Source organism: Sinocyclocheilus rhinocerous, unplaced genomic scaffold (assembly GCF_001515625.1).
Source record: "Sinocyclocheilus rhinocerous isolate Xijiao unplaced genomic scaffold, SAMN03320098_v1.1 scaffold225, whole genome shotgun sequence".
Lineage (NCBI taxonomy): Eukaryota > Metazoa > Chordata > Actinopteri > Cypriniformes > Cyprinidae > Sinocyclocheilus > Sinocyclocheilus rhinocerous.
The window spans coordinates 932,675-942,721 of record NW_015630532.1 but is presented as its reverse complement, the minus strand read 5'-3'; the positions used below and the strand labels follow the sequence as shown (position 1 = coordinate 942,721).

Here is a 10,047-nt window from a genome sequence, read left to right as displayed (position 1 = left end):
CAAAAGAGGACGATATCCGCTTCGTCATGCCTAGAGCTGACCTGTGCTGGTCGCTGAGGAAATACATCAACTTCGCGCTGTGGATCGCCCGATCAGCTTTCACCGTGGACGAAGCAGAGTCCAACCCGGGGTCATCACATGTGGTTGCCGCAAGCCCGCCGGACGCGATAATGTGTTTTTTAACCTTAAACCGCATAAACACATTGCATTACACCAAATACACAACATAATGTTCTTTTTAGCAATGTCATATGACCCCTTTAAAGAAAAGTTATCTATATATAATATATATTTAAAATCATACTTATATTTTAAAAAATATTAAATTATATTTTCTCTTTTTTTTTGGTCATTTTTCTTTATGCTCGTTTTGTTTTGTTTTATTTTGAAAGGTCCTTTACCATTCCTTTGCAGCCCCTGGTCTATTGTTTTGATTTGTTTTGTTTTGTGTGTGTGTGTGTGTGTGTGTTGTTTTGCTTTGTTTTGTTTTGTTTTGCAAGGTCCTCTACCATTCCTTTGCAGCCCCTATATAACCTTGAACTAGATATCACAAGATAAAGTTTCAAATAAATATTAATAATGTTACCTAATATTAAGATTAGTAAGCACTACTCTGAGCTGTGAACAGACCTCTGAGTAACAATCAGTAAAAACTGATATGCTGCTCTTAAGAAAATGTAACGTTCTACATGAGCGCTGCTTTTTAAAAGGCAGACAAATAACCCGAGGATCGTAAAATAGCTCTTTTGCAGAAAATTGACTTTTGTTTCCCATTATTAGTGTAGTTTTACTGTCACTCTCTGACCCCAAAGCAAAGATACTGCCTTTACGTCTGACAGACTATTTAATGGTACCACCTCACCATAAACTAATTATGAAGTTCTGAATGACATTTAAGAGCCCATCCTGACCTGGCACAGGCACATAAATGCGAAGTCAAGCTAGTTTTCTATCTCCCTGGAGACCACTATCAGCATGAAAGAATTCTGCATCTCTTGCATAAACAGTACACATCTTGCTGTGTTTAAGGATGCCTAGTCTTGCAGTGATCTGTGACTAGTTAAATGAGTCCTCTACGGCTACTTAGTGAAAGTGACGGGCTTTGCTTATAAAAGCTGCATGCTTCCAAGAGCCATGAGAAGTACGTACTGCTCCCTGCAGTGTTACTGTTACTGCTACTGCGTCTGAGTGATGTGTGTGTCCCTGATTGCTCTCTGCAGGAGCAGTATTTCGTGTAAAGCATGCCAACGTTAATGGAGCGATGTGTTTAGTCAGTCTGGGTTGTAGGATACATATTTCAACACGCATGCAAACATATCTCAGCAGAGTCTCACATACCTAACCGCCCTGCGCGCTTCCATCGATACATTACCTCAGACGTCAACATTCACCTTAAACCTGTTTAAACATTCCTTTGCCAGAAGATTCCACTCACCTGCCATCTCTCATTGATTCACTTCCTCTAACCTCCTTTAAACGTCCCTGTTTTCAGAGGGAGCTTAAATCAACAGGCATCTGACTGTTTTATTTACAGAGAAGTGGATCACACACCTGCTTGTGTGTTTCTTCTGACGTTTTTGTTAGATGAATATTGTTCTGTGTCAAAGGTAATATTTATATGCTTTGATTCTGGATGTTTCTAGGTTACTGGTAGGAGCCCCACTGGAAACAAATGGACAGCATCAGACAGGAGATGTGTACAAATGTCCCTTAAGCAGAAGATCTGGAGGACCCAGCTGCACCAAACTCAATCTTGGTATGATGACTGCAGAGTTAATTTTTACACTTTTTTGTCTTAGTTATATTTTTTGTATTTTGAAAAAAAAAAAAAAGAAATCATTTAATTTAGCCAGTATTTTGTCATGCCAGTATGATTAAAATTACATATACTTTTAGTCAAAAATAACATTTTAGTTGACAATATAATGCTAAATTAAATCAATTATTTCAAACATTCTATCATTTTATCAAGTCAACATTTGAAGAATATCAAAATATTGATTATACGAGTTCCTGCTTATTGAGTTCCTGAAATAACATTGAGTACACTACTGTAGTCCAGAACTGCAAAATATTTATGCTTTTAGTTCATCATTGTTAGTGTTATAGACACGTTATATTCAATGTTATATTTTAATGATTTAAGAGTGTATTCACATTGTGACTGACACATTCTGACTAACACTGAACGCTTAAATTCATTTGTGCACATCATTTTGATGCTTTTAATTTTTTTTCCAAAAAACACTGTTAGTGCATTGTTAATACTGCATATTATTTTCACATTATTTTCAATATTTCAAAAAAAAATTATGTAATTTTTGTAACATTATTATCAATGCGCATGCACTTTCCTTCATTACTGTTGGCAAAATTAAACTCTTTGTTAAAAATTTTCGTCAGTAATTTTGTTGACTGGATTAGCACTGTATGACTGAGAATTATAATTAATATATATAATTAGAATAAATACTTTTGTAATTACACTTCAAAAGAAAGTGTTATTATTTACTAGCAGTAAATAATTACTTTGCAAAGCTGCCACAATAAGGGTTAGATTTGCGGTTTGGGTAAAGCGTTACCAGGCATGCCTTGTGAAAAGCAAAGGGGGGAAACACATTGATTCATTCAAATGCACTCCTGATCTGTAATGAAGTTTACATGTGGGTTCTTCACTACAGAACACAACATCTATGTCAAGCATATGTGTTCTATATAATGTTAAGTGTGTCGATACAGCCTTTCTGCCAGTTTTAATATGTGCATGTGTATAGATGCACACACATAACTGATGCACGCTGCAGATAAAATCAGGAATGCCTAGACAGGATTAACAAATATGTTTACAGTTAAAGGAAGTCTTTCTGCAAAGTACATATGCCACATATGGACTGTGGTTGGATTTTATAGCACAGCCTTTTATTTGCCTCCAACATTTGTTCATTTTTTTTTTTCTTAAGGAAGGATATCGTTGACAAATGTCTCTGAGCGAAAGGATAAGATGAGACTTGGAATGACCCTTTCATCAAATCCTAAAGACAACAGCTTTGTGGTGAGTTTGGATGGCTGGTTAGATAGTTAATAATGCATATTCTTTGTAATATTAAAGTCATCTGGCGTTTAAATGGTCTATAACACTAATATTGTTAAGTGTTTAAACACCATCCATTACCTTTGGAACACTATGGAATTATAATTTATGTAGAATGAGCCCATGATCTTTATGTAAATCATAAATGCATTTATTAATGGTGCGCTTAATAGCCTTTGTGATAATTCACAGGCTTGTGGTCCCCTTTGGTCGTACGAATGTGGCAGCTCATACTACAGCACTGGAATTTGCTCCAGAGTCAACGCCAGCTTTAAATTTTCTCGCACTATCGCTCCTGCTTTCCAAAGTAAGCACATGCACCTGCACCTTCGATTTAACTAGGACAGTTTTTACAGTGAAATTTTTGGTAATATGTTTCCACTTTCTGTCTTAACCATGGACTTTATTTTTATGCTGAATTTGGCCATGACAGTTTCTGGATCTGCCAGAGGCAATATATTGTGAAATTAATCTTATTTTTAAAAAGAAAATGTCCTTGACTGCTCATAAAGAGCTGAGTTGTTAAATCTTTTTTCTTTTTGACGAAAGAGTCACAGACCTTGTTTTTAAATTAATCACTAAAATTTGATTTTGAACAGAACTACTACTGTTTAATGTGTTTTATGTGCCAAAGACATCAAAAACGTCTAATTTCCTCTTTCAGGGTGTGAGACATACATGGACATAGTAATAGTCCTAGATGGTTCAAATTCAATCTACCCCTGGAACGAAGTTCAAGACTTCCTTATCAACATCCTGCGGAAATTCTATGTTGGACCAGGACAGATTCAGGTGTTTTAGACTTTCTGAACAATGACAATGTGAAATATCAAATGTGTCTTTATATCAAATGTGTGAATCATGTGCTTGTCAGGTTGGAGTACTGCAGTATGGAGAAAAGGTGGTGTCCGAGTTTCAACTGAATGACTTCCGCTCTGTGGAGGATGTGGTCAAAGCAGCCCGTAAGATAGACCAGCGAGGAGGAGAAGAGACCAACACTGCGCTGGGAATCAGTGTTGCACGGTACTGCTACAATAATTGTTTATTGGTATGATGACTTAGTTATTGTCTATTTTAATACTCTTTAAAATGCCATTTATTCCTGTCATGGCAAAGCAGAATTTTCAGCAGTCATTACTCCAGTCTTCAGTGTCACATGATCCTTTAGAAATAATTCTAATATGCTAATTTGGTCCTCAAGAAACATTGTTTTTTTCAACATTATAACTGTCTTTACTGTCACTGAGTCCAGGCTGAACAATAGTATTCATTTCTTTTAAAAAAAAACTTTTGAAGTGTAATGTACATTTTACATATTGACATCAACAGAGCCCTAGAATGACATTTACAGAGCATAAGTTATTATCTATGGATGTTCACAGCTCAGAGGCCTTTAAACAGGGAGGCAGAAGAGGAGCAAAGAAGGTCATGATCGTCATCACAGATGGAGAATCACATGACAGCGCTGACCTGCAGCAGGTCATTGAGGACAGCGAGAAGGACGGCATCACCCGATATGCCATTGCTGTAAGTATTGTTTTTCTTCAGTTTTTTTTTTTTTGCTGTGGCATTGATCAAATGCCCATTCTCATGCTGAAATTATGAGGTGACCCATTTTAAAATGGGCATTGGACCAACCATTGAGGTCACATTCAGCTGCTGACACCAGTGAAAAAGGCCCAATGCTTTCAGCCCTATTTATGGAGACTTATGGATTAGAATGTGGACTTGGGCACTCAAGACAAATGCGTCATGTTCAGGCTGATTGATTCTTGGGGTCGTTCCTCACAACAGGTACTGGGCTACTACAACCGCAGAGGCATCAACCCTGAAGCTTTCCTCAATGAGATCAAATACATCGCTAGTGACCCTGATGATAAGCATTTCTTTAACGTGACAGACGAAGCAGCTTTGAAGGACATTGTGGACGCTCTCGGAGAGAGGATCTTCAGTTTAGAGGGTTGGCGACTTTACCACTCCAGCACCACACACAGCATTGCATCATATTCATAACACAGCCCAAAACCTCAGCCTGTAAAACATTTACATCTCTGCACAGCACTACACTGTAAATCTCATTGGACCAAATCTTAAATTTTATACCACATCTCTTTGATATATGCCCTCTGCCAACTCGCTCTTTAAGACCACTGAAATCTGCACTGCTCTGTTGTAGGAAATGGCGGATTCTTTTGCTCTCCCGTGTGTTCATTTTGTCTCTGTTTGCAGGGACTAGCAAGAATGGGACAGCATTTGGTCTCCAGATGTCTCAAGCTGGCTTCTCCACACACATAGTGGAGGTGAGTCTGGGTGTCCATCAGTCTGTAGGTTCTCGGTCGACGCTATTCCTCAAGTTCACAGCTCTTTATTTCATCTCAGTTGAAAGAAAAAACCCAGACAGGTTGACCGAGATCAGATTAAGACCTACTTTGTGGGAACCAAAAGTCAGACGTTCAGTGAATGGTTAGGGTTACTTTCTTTGAACTTAAACCTTCCTTCTTCTTAAACATTCTTCATTTCTTTTCTTCTCTTTCTGTAGGTCATCTCTATATGTCGTTGTCAGTAATATGATACACCAAAAGTATTACACCTTTACAATGGTGAGCAGATAAGATTCTTCCCTGATAATTCAAACGAGCTTCTTTCTGATTCTCATTCCAAAGAAATGAATATAAGGCCCAGGTTTTCCCAGGGAAGGGATTATTGTGAGAAGTATGGAGGAGCCGCACCTCAGGGGAGAAGGAAAACGTTTTCATTTTTTATTTTCTGTCTGAACCCAGAGCTGATATCAGAGCTGGCTTGTCCTCCAGTACAGAGTCAGCACCTGACGCTCTCATACTGTACCTGCTTGTTCTGGCAGGCCGTCTGCCATGCTCCATCCAAAAAATCTGCCTAAACTGTACCTGGTGGGTCTATATCCATCCAAGACCTGCTCCCAACTGTAGCACTAATCATCTCTGTCCAGGTTGCACAGTTTCCTGATGCAACCCCTCTGATTTTTCCACTCCATCCCCTGAAGGCAAGCACAAACTGCTGTGAGAGTTATTAATATCTAGTTTTTTTTTGTGGAAGAAGCAGATAGGAAAACTCCAGATGGCCATTGGGATGACTGGAAATCTAATCCATCAGGCCTCTGGATGCCTGGAACAGCATCTGCTACAAAAGCAACTTAAGTGTTGAGAGGGATAAGTTGTTGGAAGGAATGTTTGCACTCTAGGAGAAAATCATACCCCTAAATCCAGATGGTACTCTCTAAAAGTGGGATGTGTGTAGGTTTAAATATTGCTTATAGTTTACACATATTTAGTTTTTAGAAGTTTTTATAGAGTTTTACACTTTATTTCATGCCCCTGAATTGTTTTATTAGCTTTATTTGTGGATTCTTGTTTTAAATGATCTCTAGAGAACATTATTTATTGAGATATGCTGCAGCAATATAAAGTGATTGCCTAAACATGAATAACAGTGAATTCAGCATTTTGATTGATTGGCAATAAAAAAAATACTTTTGTTGGTGTAACTTAATTTTTAATTAACTTAACTTAATTTTAAGTTAATTAAGGATAGATCACACTTGAAAAAAGTGAAATTCAGATTTAGAGGATACTTGAATAAAACAAACTGATACAACCACAATTTCCCAGTTTTTGTGATTAATCTGTGAACAGGCTGATCAAGGCAATCAAGGATGATTATCAATTTAATTTGACCTTTACTAGGTTCACTTTCATTAAATGCCAGTTCAATTCACTCTGTCAAAAGACTCTATGCCATGTGGTTATTTACCTTTTCAGAGTAAACACATCCACTGTGGTGGGGAGTGTAACAAGCTTCAGAGGTTTAACTGGGTAAAAAGTAGACTAACAAAAGTGGGAAATTAAAAAAGCATGTCCAGTAAAAGTGTTATGAAGTCCGGGGTTGATAAAATGGGTGATAAGGAAAAGGTAACGCAATGCCGTCCTGGTGGCATCGGGTTTAGAGGCAGTCCTGCTTTGTGACTCCATGCTGGCCTTTTAGCACATCTTCTGCATGCGATTGTGGAGCAGGTTCTGTAGAAAAGAAAAGTGACAGTGGATTTATGGCAGTGGTGATGAGGTGCAATGGGCACCAGGTGCTCAACATCACATGTAGCCCCCAGCACTGTTCCATTTAATTGTGACTTCGCAGTAGAGCCGGAGCAGAAGTTGTTTAAAGGATGAGGTCACACCATAAAGGCACATAATACAGGAGACTTTCTGGAAAACTCTGGTGGTTTAATCCATGGTGCATTTTGTTCTCTGATTAAAAACCAAAAAGTCATGATTATCAGCTTTGTGTGTTTATGTTTAAGTCCTGAAGTATCAACTGAGCCAGAGCAGTGTGTTCTCAGTGGCCTGCGAGTTCGGTAAGAATGTTCCGTCTGGACTGGAATGGCTCGGAACGTTGTTGTTTGTTTATATGTAAGAAACCGCCCGGGAATTTCAGTTCTCTCTAAACATGAATCCATTCGACTTGCTCTCATTCCGACTACTGTCTTCATAATTAACAGTGTGGGATGCCAAGCATTTTGTCCATAAATTACGACAGAATAAACTCATCACTAAGGAAATACATTGTTTATGAGGTTTCCATGGCAATTGACTGCAAAGCAAAGAAATTATGAAGGAGCTGAATGAACACTGAGAAGATGAAATGTATGAATCACTGTATGATGAATTTACTGAGTTCCCGAGAGCTGTACAAACAACTTAAAAATGTGAAATATTTTATAAAAATGTTTTTTTAACTGTGCTTTTAATCTACAGTAATCCTCAATATATTTTGTTAATAGCAAATATTTTACTGCCTTCATACATTATGCTATGAAGGCATGATTGGCTTTTAAGATTTTAAGCTTTGATATTCAGTGATTGATTTTATTATTCTTCAGAATTCATTCTGTTCAAGTCTTACTAATATTTTTTATTATATTTGACTAAAGCCATTGGTATCAAAAAGCACATCAATGCAAAATTGCCTACTGCAGATACAAAATGAGTGGATATATTCATATGCTCTGTCTGCAGGATGGTATTTTAGTGGGAGCAGTGGGAGCTTATGACTGGAATGGGGCTGTGCTGAAGGAGACTCGTCAGGGTAAAGTGGTCCCACCAAAGTCTTCTTATGAACAAGAGTTCCCAGAAGAGCTGAAGAACCATGGAGCGTACCTGGGTAAAGAATTCAAACCTATACTTACAACAGCAGCTGCCTATGCTAATGATGGAAATGCCCCAGTATGATCTGGCTACATCTAAATGATGTCTGCTTTTTTAATGTTCTTCATTCTCCATTCTGTGCAGTTTTTATTCTTTTGGCCTAGTTTTTTCTCCACTCCCAAGCAAAGTGATTAATCTAGTATACTGTTTTACAAGTGACAGACATTTATTATCATCTTTCTCATTTTGTGTTTGTAGGTTACACAGTGACATCAGTGGTATCAGCTCGCAGTGGCCAGTTATATGTTGCAGGAGCTCCTCGGTTTAACCACACGGGCAAGGTCATCATCTTCACCCTGAAAAATACTGGAGAGCTCACTATATTACACTCACTCAAGGGACAGCAGGTAATGAACCTAAAAATATGCCTACAAACACTTGCAGCGCACAGTGTTTGTATACAGTGCTGCTCTGACTCATTCTTCAAGGCTTTTGTGTGCTTACAGCGGTCCTGTTTAACTGTATCGAAGTACTCATACTGTACAAACAACAGTGATCAATTGGTCATTGTGTTTTCAGTTTGGTACATTTCTCTCCTGGCTTTCATTTGCGATGAGTGGACTGTCTACAAATTGATCCCACACAGCCCATGTGCTTCTCATCACAGTCCAAAAGCATGCAAATAAATTCGCTCTTACAAATAAAACACAGAGATAATGAATATTTTTTAAAGGAGATTAACATTTATCAGGTGATTAGCACCACAGTAAACAGCCTTAAATATAACCCTATTAACTGTGCATAATTTTTCAAGTGACTTGATATTTATAAAAGCATATACAGATGCTTGTGATTCAAATATGCATAGGAGAAAAGTGATAGTAGTGCATTTAGTTAGGCTTTATTTGACCAACTGCTTTTGACTACTGACTTTGGAATGAGATTTAATATGGAACTTAAATTGCCATATTATGCCATATTTGCCATATTTCTGTGTCCTTATGTTATTCACTTTAAGTTGGTAGACATTATCAAATATAATTATAAGCATATTAGTTTTACATAGAGGACAATGCAAGTAAAAAGTGGCTCAGCTTAACTCCCTGTGTTTTCATGCATTTTATGCTTACCTCAGTACATATCCAAGTAGGGTGTTTCACAGTTGGTAAATTTGTGTCCTTGTGCACCACTAGTAATAATTTTGGTCTTGATGGATGCGTTTGTGCAGATTGGGTCATACTATGGCAGTGAGATTGCTCCAGTGGATCTGGATGATGATGGAGTGACTGATAACCTGCTGGTGGCTGCGCCCATGTTCTTCAGTGGAGGTTGGGAAAAGGGCAAAGTCTACATCTACAGAGTCACAGAGCAGGTAAAGTATCTTCAGCCCTTTGGCATATTCTTGTGAAAAACAAGTTAATTATTAGCTATTGAGTAGCTATTATATTACCTCCTGTTTACTTCTCACCCAGAATACAACACTACAGATGTTGCATCTTGTCTTAAAGCCGAGGGATCCAAGCTCCAAATCTGTGCCTGTGCATTAAAGGGGTCATATGATGCTGCTAAAAATAACATTATTTGGTGTATTTGGTGTAATGAAATGTGTTTATGCGGTTTAAAGTTCAAAAAACACATTATTTTCCACATACTGTACATTATTGTTTCTCCTCTATGCCCCGCCTTTCTGAAACACGTCGATTTTTACAAAGCTCATCGGTCTGAAAAAGCGAGGTGTGCTGTGATTGGCCAGCTATCCAATGCATTGTGATTGGCCGAATA

General features: G+C 38.0%; 1 protein-coding gene across 1 annotated transcript in view; it reads left to right on the top strand.

Moving 5' to 3' along the window:
- LOC107740496 (integrin alpha-11-like) overlaps positions 1-10,047 on the top strand; it is a 41,602-nt gene that overhangs the window by 16,276 nt on the left and 15,279 nt on the right. Inside the window, exons 3-13 of the mRNA XM_016552948.1 lie at positions 1,644-1,756; positions 2,961-3,052; positions 3,284-3,398; positions 3,756-3,883; positions 3,966-4,114; positions 4,474-4,618; positions 4,886-5,051; positions 5,321-5,391; positions 8,137-8,281; positions 8,524-8,672; positions 9,494-9,637. Coding sequence (XP_016408434.1) covers positions 1,644-1,756; positions 2,961-3,052; positions 3,284-3,398; positions 3,756-3,883; positions 3,966-4,114; positions 4,474-4,618; positions 4,886-5,051; positions 5,321-5,391; positions 8,137-8,281; positions 8,524-8,672; positions 9,494-9,637 — 1,417 coding nt within the window. The remainder of the gene's footprint in view (positions 1-1,643; positions 1,757-2,960; positions 3,053-3,283; positions 3,399-3,755; positions 3,884-3,965; positions 4,115-4,473; positions 4,619-4,885; positions 5,052-5,320; positions 5,392-8,136; positions 8,282-8,523; positions 8,673-9,493; positions 9,638-10,047) is intronic.